The 15,997-nt window shown below is 37.4% G+C and overlaps 1 protein-coding gene across 1 annotated transcript; it reads left to right on the forward strand.

The window, feature by feature from the left end:
* The first annotated feature begins 1,646 nt into the window (after positions 1-1,646).
* On the forward strand, positions 1,647-15,425 carry LOC108877952 (deoxynucleoside triphosphate triphosphohydrolase SAMHD1). The gene is made up of 17 exons (XM_018668217.2): positions 1,647-1,738; positions 3,488-3,575; positions 3,792-3,828; positions 4,463-4,478; positions 5,067-5,227; positions 5,549-5,664; positions 7,239-7,309; positions 10,222-10,380; positions 10,481-10,581; positions 10,752-10,860; positions 10,967-11,058; positions 11,194-11,309; positions 13,009-13,214; positions 13,500-13,595; positions 13,710-13,814; positions 13,946-14,080; positions 14,452-15,425. Exons 2-17 carry the CDS (start codon positions 3,569-3,571, stop codon positions 14,476-14,478), a joined length of 1,554 nt encoding a protein of 517 aa, XP_018523733.1. The 5' UTR covers positions 1,647-1,738; positions 3,488-3,568; the 3' UTR covers positions 14,479-15,425.
* The last annotated feature ends 572 nt before the right edge of the window (positions 15,426-15,997 follow it).

Here is a 15,997-nt window from a genome sequence, read left to right on the forward strand (position 1 = left end):
CCAGATAAGAAAGGTGGACATTAAAGTTGGCCAGGATTTTCAATTTTTTAAATTTTATTTCACAGCATACCATGAGGAATGTTTTGATTAACAACAACATCAGAGTCCTTCTCCTCTGGTTCCTGGTTCCTTTCACAATAGGGTTTGAATATATTCACATGACAAACATGCTTTATGTTTCTGATCTAAGGTCTTAACCATGTAGTCACAGTCACCAACCTGACAATCAGCTGCATATGGTCTACTGTGTTCAGCCTAAAAGCAGCCTTTGGAAGTGGTAACAGCACTAGTACTTGGTACTTTGTCATAGGCTTCCCCAAAGTTTTGCTTTACCAGTTCATACACAGAGTCTAAGAGGTTAGAGTCTTGTCTGGCTTCTCTTTCAACTGTTTCTAAGGACCCCACACAATATGGCCAAACACCAGTTCTGTCCCACAAGACAATGATCACGAGCCAAATGCAAGATATCAGAACAATAAGTAGTTGTACCAACAATTTGGAACACAGTACTCTTATTATCACAGTGTCACAACTTCAATACAAAAAAATCTATTTTTCATATTTTCAAGCTTGAGCTCTTCATGAGAGAGAACACCTCACCAAACCAAGTCAGCAGGAAGGTAGGAAGTCTTCTGAAAGTGCTGAGCATTTTCTTTCAATGGCACCATAATCACAAATGTAGGACTAAAAACTACCCAAACTACTAATGCTGGACAAAATACAACACAGAATATGACAGGCTCAAAAACTGAACTTGTATTAAACTCAACTTCTTTTAAGGCCTAAACATCTTCTGAGGTGTGCTGATAGACTAATTAACCAAGGAGAGCAATATGTTATGACACTGGCTCAAAGAAAGCAACACAGATGAGTTACACAACATAAAATTTTTGGTAACTGGAGCAAAACGTTTTGGTAGTTGTTATTCATTATTGTTCACTGACGAAAAATGTAATACATTTCATTAGGGGGAAAATCAAATCTGTTCCATATCTAATGTGGCAGTGTTAAAGCACTGCTGCCATTAGCACCACGTACCACTAAAACAATCATAGGATTATAATCTGTATAAGCAGGGTGAAAACAAAACTGCTCCAGATCTAATTTATCCTGGGTACAGCGAATCAGGGGATGAGAGCAGCGCTGGACATAACTGACAGAGAAAGATTTTGGGGCGATGGAGGAAAGTTAATAATCAAGAGCTACAGTGACTTAACCAAGGAGAGCACTGGAAACCTCACTTTATATTCAGCAGGAGGGAGAAACAGAGCAGCCCATAGCCACTGTGTTATAACAATGTACCACTGGGGGGGGGGGCGCGCCTCATAGCCAAATGGTTAGGGCACGTACCATGTGGACCCTAGTGGTCTAAGCAGGCAGACTCCGGACCCCAATCCGGCCGGACCTTTACTGCATGTCATTTCCCCGCTCTCTCTCCCTGTTTCCTGTCTCTCTCACTGTCCTCTGAAAATAAAGGCAAAAAAAAAAAAACAAACAAACAAAAAAAACAGTGTACCACTAACACAAATAAAGAAAGGAGACAGACATTGAGGAGTTAAACAAAACTGAAAGTGGCGGACTCTGCAATTAAAATAAACAAATATGTAACAAGGAAACAGAAGACAGTGGCTGATGCTGTCTGTGAGGTTAATATGGGTGGGGCTTGAGAGGGAATTTAAAGGTTAGCCAACATACAGGTGCCAGAAATCAGTGAATGAAACCTGCGCTGGACATAACAGTAAGTACCCACAATGAAATAATGACATCAGATAATATTACTGACACAGACATAACTTTGAAAGTTGTTTCTTATGAACAATAGTGCAACAGGTCAAGTCGCTGCATCATCTTGTTGACAAAAAATATTTTGGGTGGTGGAGGAAACTGTTAATAATCAGGAGCTACAGTGTGTGATTCCATAGATATAAGCAGGTTGTTGAATAAGGCATTGCATTAAAACATGTCAATACTTGTCTTTCACCATACATTTTGTCATAGGTCTTATTTTCAAAGGTGACTTTTTATTTAGTTTTAGTCTTTTCACTGTGAAAAATAGATTGTAAATTAATATTTTGTGTCATTTCATAAGGTAGTTTGCTTGTTGCTTAGTTTGACTTGATGCGGCCAGCTGAACTTGAATCAGTCCCAATACATAATAAAAGGGTCAAATTATCAATATTTTTTAGGAAACTCTCACCACAGTGGTTTAAGAGTCTTCTTCGGTCTTTGAATTTTTTTCCTTTCATATTCATTTCAAAGTGGCATTTTCTATGCATTTTTTACTCTGACAATTGAGACTTTCAGTTTTGGAGACAAAAGTTAATAAAATACTAATGATGATATCTTTAAAAATGGCTTGACATCTGCCACACAGAAGAACTTTAAGCCCTGTTGTAAGAAATCAGGACTCGTTTAGCAGAAGCTTGTCAGTCAAAAACTAGAAAATACTGTACAAAACTATACTATTTGGAAAGTCACACTGTGTTTACTTTTCAATTTTAACTGATACAAAAAAATCTTCTCTAATTAAAAGCCTATTTTCCAGTGGACTAGTGTTAACTATGACATAGAATTAAAATCCCAGTCCTAGTGTCTAACTCATCTCCTTTAAGAGATACAGCTTACCAGCTATTCTAAAATCATTTGATGAAAGCAATTTATAGTGACTATGTTTAAGCACTCACCACATTTGGTTATGGTTAAGGTAAGAGCATGGTCTGGTTTAATACAGCAATAACTTCACTTGTTCTTAAGACACAACATGATTATTTATGCTTGACCAAAAATACAGTCTTTCCCTAACCTTAACCAAAGCGCTTTTGCTGCCCAAACCTAATCCCACAGACGGACTCTGGATGCAAACCTCAGTCTCTGGTGTGAGTTGTGTGTTTTGTATGCCAACCATCCATCCCAACAACCTCTTGACGACAGAGCTGGTTTTAACAGATGTTGCTCTTCATTCACACTGTAATGTACACTGCACATTAAAAAATGATGCTATAGGAATACCCAGTGTATTACGTTATGGCAGGGGGTCCTGATTAAGTGTCCATATGTGACAAGTTGGGAGAGAGAAGGTGTTGTGATGTACAGCAAAGGTCAGTGTGTATGTGAGAGGAGTTTACTTTTTACATGCAAACATCCACCCCAACCTTTTTTACATTACTTTTCATGAAGTATAAGAATGTTACACTTTGTGCTGGAACAAAACACTGCCAGTGAACTTAATTTAGGTGACAATTACATTTCCTCCTGAACAAATTAGGCAATGCAAATTTATTTTGTGGGAGACAGGGTTGGTGGTCAAGATAAAAACTAAGAAGGATATTAGGTATTTACTTTCTATCAAAATTGTTTAATTTGTTTTCTGAACTAATGTTTTCAAATATTTCTCTTATTTGTTGATTTATCTATTGATGAGTGCAGTGACCAGTCTGATATGTGTGGTCTAGAGCAGTAATATTCAGACACTGTGTCTTATGTGCAGGTCTGCCCTGGTCAGCTGTATTGAACAACACCATCGCCAGGTTTGAGAAACTCAGGACCCAAAAGCACAACAGAATTGGTGATGGCAGGTAAAGAATCTTTACTCGAAGAACAAGACAAAGGCTAACAAATGAGTGGTAATCAGGAACTAGAGGCAGGCAGGTTGGTAAAACAAAGGTCTGGAGAGCTTGGTGATGAGACAATCTGATAACTGGTGTGAAACAAGGAGGTATATTTACACAGGGGGATAATTAGGTAAATTACAGGACTGCTATTAACTGTTTCCTCTTTTCCTCTCAACACAGGCAGAAGGGACTGTAGAGCAAGAGCACAGAGAAGCAGGTTGGTGCAGTTAAGAAACTTTTCATAAACAAACTGAACAATCATGCTTAAAGACAGGTGGGTGGACAAGCAGAGAGAAAGCCAAAGACAATAGGTACCACACATGGGTAGAAGGCACATGGGAAAACACAGGAAAATAAGAATTCAATTCAACAAACAGCTGGTGGCAATGATCGGCTTAAACGCTGGCTGGGGTAATGAGGAAACTGGGAACAGATATGCGAGTAGACAGGGCTTGTCAGGTGACTGAAAATTAAAAACAGGTGAGCAGACAGATATGGAGATAGGAAGAACATCCAGGAACATCTGGTGGGCAAACTGAGAGTGGCAGAAGATGAAGGGCAAAAAGAATAGGTCAGACCGGGATAATATGAGTAAGGAGGGCAGGTCTAGAGGGACAAACAAGATAATTCAGACATGAATCATGACAGGTGGAAATGGGCAAATTCCTCTGGCTGAATTAGGTTATAATGTCTAGACTGTTATGGATATAAAGTTGTATGTGCAAAAGCAAATTCCTAGAACTAATTTGGAGCTACAACAGCCATCTGACTATATTTTGAACTAATTGTACTTGTGTTTTTGTTTGTTTTGTTTTTTTGCAACTTGGTGACCATCTTATAATTCTACACAGCGCCATCCAAGACAAGGTAATATAAAATGTATCTAATCAAAAATCACACAATTCAGAAAACAACTAATTAAGGGGTTTTCTGAATTCTCATTGTGTTTTGACCTCCAGGGCGAGTGTGCTAGAGAGATAAGAAAGACTAAACAGGGGAAAGGTGAAAAATAAACAAGGGACTGTGTGAGATGCAAGGGTCAGTGAATGATCCTTCACAAATACACTATCAAGATTGCGCATGTTTATTCTCTATTTTGTTGAATCAATTGTCAATCTACAGCAAAAGAGATGAACCAAAAGACTAGTCAATACTAGAATAAAAAACAAGGAAGTGTGTGAGATGTGTGTGTGTGAAGTGTCAGTGAATGGACCTTCTCAACCACACAAGGGATACACACACAGGATTGTGAATATTTACTCTGTTGAATCAATTGTCAAAGCAAAAGCAAAAGAAACATGGACGGCTGGAAAAAATGACAAAAGATTGCAGGATGAAAGAATAGAAAGACTAGTTCACTAAACTCTCAAGATAAATGGAGCTCTTTTACTATAACTCTTTGGGATAATAATTGAATTGGGTGAATATATTTTTTGTTCTGTTGTCCTCTGCCAGGTGTTTAATGATCCCATCCACGGTCATGTGGAGTTACATCCACTTCTCGTCAGAATCATAGACACACCTCAGTTCCAGAGGCTACGAAACATCAAGCAGCTCGGAGGGGCCTACTATGTTTATCCTGGAGCATCCCACAACCGCTTTGAGCACTCGATTGGGTATGTCTATATGTTTTCAGATAGACACAGCTATGTGTCTGAAAGAAATCACAGTCCATGTTATAGAGGTATAATAGACTTAGACTATACTTTATTGATTCCTTGGGATGACTCCCTCAGGGAAATTAAGTTTCCAGCAGCTTATAGAGACAGACAGACTCTTAATAGTATAAAAAATGCACAGTAAACTCTTATGCACAGTAGTCTTAGCTAAATATACAAAATATAAACAGAATAAAATAAGAATGAAATAAGATAAATTTAGAGAACTGTATATGGTCTATGGTTAAAATAATAATAACACACTGTGTGATGGTACAGGGTAGCATATCTGGCAGGAGAGTTTGCACAAGCTCTGAGAACAAGGCAGCCTGAACTCGACATCACTGACAGAGACGTCCTTTGTGTGAAAATTGCAGGACTTTGCCATGACCTGGGTGAGTGATATACAACTGTCCATTATTACATGTAATATGTTATTAAAGGTGATTGCTGGGTGTAAATAAGATAGGAATTGGATGTGAAACTATCCACAAACTATCAAATAAAAGCAGACATTAACAATCAAAGGCTGGTACCTAATGAAGGCAGAAAATTAAAACAGTGTGTGCAGCAGTCCATATGTTCACATGGCAATGCACAATATACATTTCTCTTCTTAACAACACTAATGTTTTAATAACACTAACACTGTTCTAATTTCAGTGTTGAGTTACTGCCAATTAAAACTCAGCAGTTCCTGCAGACTTTTCAGATTAAATGTCTAACTAGAAAAGAATATGTCATTTGAGTTACTGGGAGACCTTTAATGTAAAATATCTGCAGCACATGTTAAATTTAATCGAGAGGAAGAATGGTTAAGTGGAAGGTTCAGGGTATACTCAAAAGTGGCTCACTCATATGACAGGTTGTCAGACTATGTCAAAGTGTTTATAGCTGCTCCAAACAGCCACACTTGAAAACAGGGAGTAAAACCAGTCTTCAAGGAGAAGGGCAAGCCAAACATTTTCAGAAGGTTTCTCCTTGCATTGCTCTTGTTTGTAGACAACACTGTAAAAAGCAATAATTTACATTCCATTATTTAAACAGGGCAGAACTGTAAATTATATCCACAGCAAAATATCTGTAGTGTTGACATCTGTTTTTTGTTTACAATTACTGTTATGAAGAATGCATATTTGGTACCAACAGTGAAGTGCATACCTTGTAAACCACCAGTAATGATCTCTCTGTATGTGCTCTTAAATATAAGGCCACGGCTGTCAGTTCCTAATCGCTGAACACACGCGCTGGGCCTCATTTTATGCACATGTGGCACAATTACGTACAATTAATTACAGTCATGTGTGCCATAGTGTCAGACCCCCACTCCATCGCCAGCTATGCCCACACACGCCAAGTCAAATCAGCTGAGGGAGTCTGAGAGGAGAGGACAGGAGACAGAGGAGGTCTCAGATCTGTCGTCTATGCTATTGCACACATTGCTGCTATGACTGACATGTAACCAATAACTGATCAGAGCAGGGTACTACAGCAGGAGATGTCATGACAAAGTTTAATGTTTATGGTATAACAAGACAGGCTGAACATACAATATTTTAAACATGGCTAAGTTTTGCATAGGACCCCAGTTTGACCAGGTGTGACCCTCTAAAAGGCAATGCAGTGGATACACTGAGTTGACTTACCTTCCTGTACTCTAGCAGAAAATTTTGGCTAGAATAAGTCTTTGTTTCCATAACAGTATTTTTTTTCTGCCAAAGAACAAGTTCTAGTACATCCCTAGTGGGAGTAATATAAAATATTACCATGGTTTGACGAGTAATATTAGTTTTACACAGGATTTTTATCAAGGTTTCACAAGCATTTCATGCTAACTAATCAGGCCTGTCTGTCCCACTGGTCTGTTTCAAATAAAACATGTCTGATAAAAAAGAATCACAACTGGTTCATTTTACAGTTTACACATGATCATGATTAAATGATTATATATTTATTTCTCCATATTTAGGACATGGGCCCTTTTCCCACCTATTTGATGGAATGTTCATTCCTAAAGCACGTCCAGGTGAAAACTGGAGGGTAAGAACCAAGTAGATAATTTGCATTTTCTGCAGAAAATGTGTGTGAATGCATCCACACTATTGCTCTTCAAATCTTTATTCATATTAGTAATACTATTTTTTTTAAAATGCTATAACCACCTGTCCACTGCTGGAGTCAAACCAGCAATCTCACAATTCATAGGCAACTGCTCTATCCATTGCGCCATGGGAGACCACAGGGTACTGTGTGGTGCTACAATGAATTGTAGTGGTAGTAAAATTGCAAAATAGTATAGTACAATTGTATAAATAGCAAAATGCACAACATATTCATAACAATATCTATTATTATTATCATAACTGTTATCATTGCTTTTCTCAGGAGGGTTTTTGATATTTGTCTGGGTCAGGGCTTGAACACGAGATCTTTAGTTAGAAGGCATCCACATCACCGATCTCGCCCCTGAAGTCCACAGTGTAAGTCCTGGCAGTAAAAGCAATCGTAGTGATAGTACAATAGCAAAATTGCTGAATTGTTGTAAATAGCAAAATAGCATAAAAACATAAACAGTTGCAAAAAGTTGAATAAGGAAAACAGAAAAAAGAACAGAAAAAATTTCATAGCAGAATGGTTTCTACAGCAGAAAGTGCAGTGAAATTTCAGTGTCTGAAGCGGGAATCAAACCAGGGACTTTGGTTGGTTTTAATAGCACAAAGTATGCAGGACTAGTTAGATGCCAAAAAACATGTGGAAGAATAAGAATAAAGATTTGAAGAACAAAAACACAGCCAGGAGCTTCATTAAAGAGGCAATAATAGGATACCAATTTTAGCTAATTAGCAAAGACATGAACAAGTCAGTGTTTAGTTGTCCAAGTGATCATTAGAGCGATTCGGTGCAGACTTATTTATTGTTCAAATTGTCACTATATAACCATCATTAGTGTGAATGATCAGCATTGTTCTTCTATTTCCGTAAACTTTTGGCCACTTAAACTTATTCTTCCATATGTTTTTTGGCATCTAACTAGTCCCGCATACTTTGTGCTATTAAAATCATTCAGGTATCAAAATGTTCAGCTCATTCAGGAAATTCCTGCTTGTATACAAGCTTGTATGATTTTATGTGATTATGTGATTATGTGATTTTTTTATGAATAAAAAAATGAATGGGACCCTATGGGTGCTTTCCCAATCCCATGGTTCCCGGTTCAATCCCTGCTTCAGACATTGAAATTTCACTGCAGTTTCTCCCGTAGAAACTATTCTGCTATAAAAATGTTTCACTTTTTAAGCTTTTTACTGTTTTGCTTATTCAACTTTGTTCAACTGTTTATGCTTTTATGCTATTTTGCTATTTACAGCAATGTGGCTATTTTGCAATTTTACTATCACTACAATTGCTCTTACTACCAAGCTTTGCACTATGGACTTGTGGCGGGATCAGTAACGCGGATGCCTACCAACCCAATGTCTCTTTCAGAGAAAAGAAATAATAACAGAGAGCATTATGAACATTTTACGCTTTTTGCAATTGTGCTGTTTATAGTGTTATTGAAATTTTGCAATTTCACTACCACTACAATTGATCTTAGCACCACACACTACCCTGCAGTCTTCAGTGGGGCAGCCGGTAGAGCAGCTGTCTCTTGATCCCAAGGTTGCTGGTTCAAGTCCAGCAGTGGATGGTTATAGATTTTTAAAAAATAGTATTATTAATAATAATATTAATAAAGATTTGAAGAGCAATAGTGTGACTGTAGGATTCACGTTTTTTTTTTTTCCCATAGCAGCCTCTGATCATCAAGAGGAGCTGCTCTATTCATCTCCATATTATCTGGCGCTCTCTCTCTGTTCATAAAACACCCAAACGGTTTGGGCCAGAAACAAACAACACCATTTACCATAAAAAAACACACCCATGGTGGATAAGACATGCAAGGGTGCAAAGGTGTTTTTCCCTGTAATGCCTGTAATGTGCATGAAATTCTTTGGCATGACCCAGACCAGAGACGGGATACTGTGGCAGAATTTTTTTTTTTCTGTATTCACCTTTTATTTTATTAATTTAATTTTATTACATGTATACTTCACTGTATATTGAGGAATAGAGATGTACAAATGTTCATCATGTAAAGAGTTTTTTGTAAGGCACCATAAGCAACATTACTCATTGCCAGTTTTTCCAGTGGTGTTTTGATTTGATCTCACACTTGAGTACAAGTTTTGAGTAGAGAGTTTTGTTTTGTCCTGGAAGCAGGAAGTTTCTAGAATTGTTGTGCAGTTTGAATTTGTGAATATTTGTGAAATGTGAGTTTTGGGAAATAAAAGCATAATTTCAAGAAATGTTTTAGTAATTGAGAAAAACTGTAAATATCAAAAAATGACATGTCATGCAGAAATGGAAATGGAAGTTATCCTGACATTAATTCTTATTGCTGTAATAAATGTTAACAATATCATTTAAACTCCAAACCTTAGAACATGTACAGCACATTGCAATACACGTAACTGTGTTATTCATATTAGAAACAGGCTCTCTGGTACTTAAGCTAGTGTTTGCGCAAATTTCCATGTCCATGTAACTTGGTTTTATGGTGGAAGTGTGCAGCCAGTTAACGCACACACCAACATCCTGCAGGTCATTGAGTATGTACAATATGGGAAGAGTGACAAGAGGTGAAAAGGTTCAATATCTGGTTTAGGGGCTGCAGGGAGAAGCAGGCCATATGCACTACAAGACACTGGGTCATTACGTAAGTTATGGCCACAGACCTGTCACCTGGAAAACAACAGAGAAATAAGATCAGAGATAAGAAATCATATTCTGTGTATCCTGTCATGTTTTGGAATAGGTAGGAAGCCATTGTGCTTTCACTTTCACAGAAAATGTGATCATGTACATCCTCATACTGATATATTACTGTAATGGGTCTGTGTATCTTGTAGCATGAACAAGCTTCTGTGGAGATATTTGATCACCTCGTGAACGATAATAACCTGAGGCCGGTGATGGAGGAACATCAACTGGTGCTGCCTCAGGACCTGAACTTCATCAAGGAGATGATTGGAGGATCTCTGGGCCCTAATGAAGCTCAAGGAGAGGAGGTATTGATCAATCTTGTGTGAACTGGTCAAATCATTCAGTATCATCAGTGCTACAGCAGCTAATGTTTAATGCCACTATTGTCATCTGTCATCTCCACAGTGGCCATATGAAGGTCGAGGACAGGACAAGTCCTTCCTCTATGAAATCGTGGCCAACAAAAGAAATGGCATTGATGTGGACAAGTTTGACTACTTTGCCAGGTGGAGTTTGTTGAAAAGCTACTGTAGCATAATTCACTTTTGATGTAGAGGAATGAAGAACTATGTATTATTTCCCCATAACAAATATTATGACAATTATATGCAGCATTCTCTGGTGTGATTTGATGAGTTCAATGTAATAAGCTCATTTCCTCACTCTCTCTTCTCAGGGACTGCCACCACCTGGGCATCCGAAACAACTTTGACCATCAACGCTTCTTCCTGTTTGCCAGAGTGTGTGAGGCGGGTGGGTTGAAGCAAATCTGCTCCAGAGACAAGGTAGTGACAATGTCATTTATCCTTTTTTTTTTTTTTAATCAGATTTTAAACAGCAATTTATGTATCTGATTAGTTGTGGTTAACCTGTGGGCAATGGTCTCAACAGGAGGTGCACAATCTGTATGATATGTTCCATGCAAGGAGCTGTCTCTACAGAAAAGCCTACCAGCACCCTGTGAACAAGATCATAGAGCACATGTATGTACCTACCTCTCCTCTGTTGGTACTCTTCTATCTGATGTATCTCATTACCAGTGCTTCATGTTTACTCGTTTGTATGATATGCAGCAAAATATTCTTAAAAGTGATAATATGTTGGTTGTGTTTATCCAGGATCGCAGATGCCTTCTTGAAAGCAGATAAACACATCCAGATTGAAGGTTCAGAGGGGAACATGTATAATCTCTCCACTGCCATTGATGACATGGAGGCCTACACCAAGCTGACAGGTCAGCAGATACCACTGTGTGCTGTTAGCTTGTGTTTGAAGAACTGAAGACACAGGAAGCAGCGGGCAGGATACAAAAACCATCTGTGTCATGTTAAAAGTACTGTATGTTCAGCCTCTAACAGTCATTATCCTGCAGCAGAAAAAACACTATTTTCTGTCCTGCTACACCATAGATATATATGGTGGAACTCCTGTTAACCCCTTGTGTTGACCATAAATCCAGCTTCATTTGTAAATTTTAGCAGTCACACCAGAGCTAACTAACAATGAACATAAACCATATTTTTTCTTCATGAACTTAAACAAACACAAGGATGAATCATATGAACAATGATGAATGAGACAAATCTTAATGGGCTCTCTTCTACACAGTTCTAAGAAGTCAGCATCCTCACTATAATCCAAGAAGAGGACATGTGAATAACAAACTCCCTTATTCCTGTTAGTTCTCACATATTATATTGAAAAATTTTACATTTTCTCAGTCTGACATTGCTGGCTCCTTGGCTAAATGTTACGGAACAGAAGTGACCATGAGCGAGCCAGTGGAATCCGAGCTCAGACATGTCTGAAATGACAATAGGACAGAGAGGACAGAGTGCAGTTTTGGAGTGGAGTTTTCTGTTTTACACAGGGATTAAAACAAAATAATAATAATAATAATAATTACTTAAGAAGAGAGCATTGGTGCTTATGATATCAACTGCTGCACTAGAATTAGTCTTAGAATATGCAAAGTAAACTCCAGGCACGTTCCTCATTTTTTTAGTACAACTAATCAAATAAATGCTGAATGAGAGACTGCAGGAGCTAGTGGAACAGAGGGTAACTAAGACATGACATGATGACTTCAGCTCTCTACTTTTTATATTTTCAACAGAATGTTTTCAGTTAACATCACAATAGCAAAGGCTTTAGGATGATGACTAATCAGTCTGTTAAGCACACACTATCTGTGGTAACTACTGATACACTGTACTGGTCGGATGATATTTTTTCTAGAGATTATGTTTAAAAAGTGGGGATCATCTTGTATTTCAGGAATACTATTTAGGTTCACAGCATCACCATTATTATTATTGTGGATTTATGAACAATGTAAATATAAAAATCCAACAAGGGACAAGAGTTGAAAATTAATTCAAATAAAACCTATTGCCTAGTTATTATCTTATTATTTTTCTAGCAACACACTTGGGAAATATTACACAGCAGGTGTTGTTGTAAACAACTGAGCAAATTAACACAAAAAACACATAACCTGAAACCACAAATCAGCATAGTTACTCAGCAAAATGCTCCTTAGCATAAGAAGTAAAACAGTAAGGTCAGTAAGGTCACTGCTAGTCTTGATGGTAAACATGCTAATGATTGCAGCTTATGTTGAAGCAGACAAACACACGGTTTAATCCATTCATTTAATACATTTTTACTTGTGTTTTTGGCTTTGTAAGGGCCACATAACAAGACACCACCCAAACTCTACCTATGTACATCTTTCACTGTCTGGTTACAGTTACTAAGTTATAAATAGATGCTTATTTGGTTTAGCAAATCATCAGTTATATTGTTTGTGAGTTATGCCTCTTAGTTACAATATGAATTATTTATTTGTGAAACGCTGAATGAACTTGTCACCTTGTCTTGGTTTGCTCCAACTGACTTGTCTTCCACTCTGTTTCTGTTTTTTCCTGTAGATCGAGTGTTTGACCTAATACTCACTCCTCCTTCACAAATATACATTTCCAGCCATGAGCAGGCTAGAAATGTGAGGCAAATTCTCATCAGAGCTGGAGAACACCCAGAGCTGGAAGAGGCAAGGAGGATTCTTCAGAGGATCATAGATCGAAACTTCTACAAGTATTTGGGCCGACCTGACACTGGGAATGAGAGACCCACCGAGGTATGCACTAATGTCTTTGTGTGCCTGTATTGCATTAAACATCTGCTTGACATGCTGACATCTGACTGTGGTGTGTATACAATAAAACTGAATACTCCAATCCCAAGTTAAACCTTCTACTCATCCTGTCATTGAAAAACTGCTGTTTTAGTGTGAACACAGAGTCAAACGCAAGAAAAAGAAATGCATTTTTAAATTTAACAGCTTGGTGTGGACGTATATCTAATATCCATATCTCCATTTGTTGTCCCTCTCACTTTTCACCCTTTGTCCTCCCTCCCTCAGGATGACATTCACCAGTGGAAAGAGGAATTAGCTCAAGTCGTCCCAGAGGAGAATGCTCAGGATGATGAGTTTGAACCAGAGGACTTTGAAATTGTTGTAAGTTTTTAGTCTACCTCCACTTCACCATTTTAGATCTGGAAGATGTTTCCAGCTTCATTGTGGCATAATTTACTTGCAAAAACAAGCTTATCTCTCACACTTCTCTTTTAGGTCACTACTGTAGATTATGGCAATAGAGAGAATGACCCCATTGGTAATGTGAATTTCTACAACAAGTATGCACCTGACAGAGCAATCCCCATCTCCAGAGAGCAGGTCAGAACTAAAACAATGACATTTTAACCTTTTTTTTTGTCTCAGTTATTTTTTCCTTGTGTGTATTTTTTCATAAGAAAGCCTCTGCTACATCTTTATTCTAAATTGTATGCTGATGTTATTCTTGTCAGGTGTCCAGGCTGCTCCCACAGAACTTTTCTGAGCACATCATCAGGGTTTACTTGAAGAATGAAGACAGGAATCTGGCAGCTGCCAAGAGGCACTTTGTCCAGTGGTGTGAAACCCATCCCTTTCAAGTACTTGAGGTAACATTCAGATCGACTCTGTTAAATATAGTACATGTGCTATGTGAAGCCCTCAAGCTGGAAGTTCTTTTAGTGATAGACTTTATTAAGTTATGAGCATTAGGATGAGAACATGAGCGGTGATTATTTTCAACATCTGTTAATATGCTGATAAGTTTCTTGATTTATCAACTAATTAGTTGGTCTATAGGCATAAGAAAACAGGGAAAAAATAACCTATAAATACTTCTTAAAACCAAGTCAATTTACAATCACGTAAGACAAAGAAAACTGTGATCAGCTCCAGCACAGTCTATTGTCCTGCTTCTAGATACACTCTGTACTGCTCTTGCACTGATGTGTTTGTCTGTGTTGTCTTTATTTACATACAGGAGGGAAACCCTGATGAAAATGTGTAAGATGTGGAAAATGTGGAAGATGTGGAAAATGTGGAAGATGTGGAAGATGTAGCTCCAAACTGAAAAAAAGCAAATACTCTCTGGTTCTTGCATTGGTTCTATATGATTGATAATGATTAAAAATGAGATGAGAGTATAAATGAGAGTGGGTTGTTACATATTAAGGTCCTGTACTCAGACTTTCTCAAGTGCTGCCCAATATTATACACATATTTATATGTATACATCTTCAGCTTTGTTTTAGACTACTGTCTCCATCTGCAGCTGTATATGTCACATTTTAAACTGAATCACTCTTTTTTACACCATGTGCGTGCTAAAAACATGTCTTCATGACACAGCATGTTCCAGGGCTTTGTTTCATTAGGCCGTCAGTTTAAGTTTTTAACTTGTGGTTTTTGGGATTTTTAAATATTTAGTTGTATTTGCTTTTATTGTTAATTGTGTGAGTTAACATGGAAATCTGATTAGACATTACTTTGACTTTGAATGATTTTTGATCAGAGGTTGTTTTGGTGGCTGTGGTTAATTTACTATATCTTTGTTCATTTACAACATTTATTGTTACTTAGTCACTTTCCTTTTTTTAGTTTGTTTTTGAATCAGTTTTATTGGTGACATTTTATCATGTAATTTTGCTTTGAATTTCTATACTTTCAGCTAAATGAAATAAGACAAATAATTTTGACTCAATCATTTATTACTATTGCGATTACATTATATGTCACTATATAGGTCAACTTGTATGTTTCTTTCTTCAATGTAACGACCTGCATGAATATGGTTAAGGCAAAGTTTGGGTATCATATTTAGCTCATGGTGTGAAAATTCATAATATTTTTGGTTTGTTATGGGACTGTAATGGGAACCCTTTTCAACTTCTTCCTATTGAGACAGTTTGATAAGATTGTACCTGCTCTTTGAAATAAAGGTTATTTTCTCCTTGCTGTCTTTGTGCAGTTAAACTCAATAAACACCAGAGGGAATCATACACTTTTGCTGTGGCACAGGAATAGAGACACTGTTCAACTATAAAGATAACTGAAATTTAATTTTTATGATACAATACATACAGCACAGTTTACCAATTATTTATAACATCTACTACATATCCTGTTAAGTACTGTAATATATTATTTTTTTCTTACCTTGAGCCACAGTATTTTTTGTACCTTTATTTTGTGTTCACAAAGTTTCTTTTTCTTTCAGACCTCAGATGTATGAAGACCCAAAAAGTAAATTTTTATAGAAATTAAACAGACTTTAGAATATATTGACATAGCATAAATACACAGAGAGGCTCAACAAGCAACTGAACATTTACTAAAATAGTGATAAAACAGTAGCTGTATGTTTATTTTGTGGGTCACCTGTGAAAACAACAAACTGACAGTGTCTCAGAAAGGTTTAATAGCGGTATGTAACATTCTTCAGTAATAGTGAACCGTCTTTTGCTGTTTGTGCTGGGTGTAAAAGTGGAGGACTGAGTGGAGGTTTACTTACCGCCCGGTTTACCGGA

Source organism: Lates calcarifer, linkage group LG6 (assembly GCF_001640805.2).
Source record: "Lates calcarifer isolate ASB-BC8 linkage group LG6, TLL_Latcal_v3, whole genome shotgun sequence".
Taxonomy (NCBI): domain Eukaryota; kingdom Metazoa; phylum Chordata; class Actinopteri; family Centropomidae; genus Lates; species Lates calcarifer.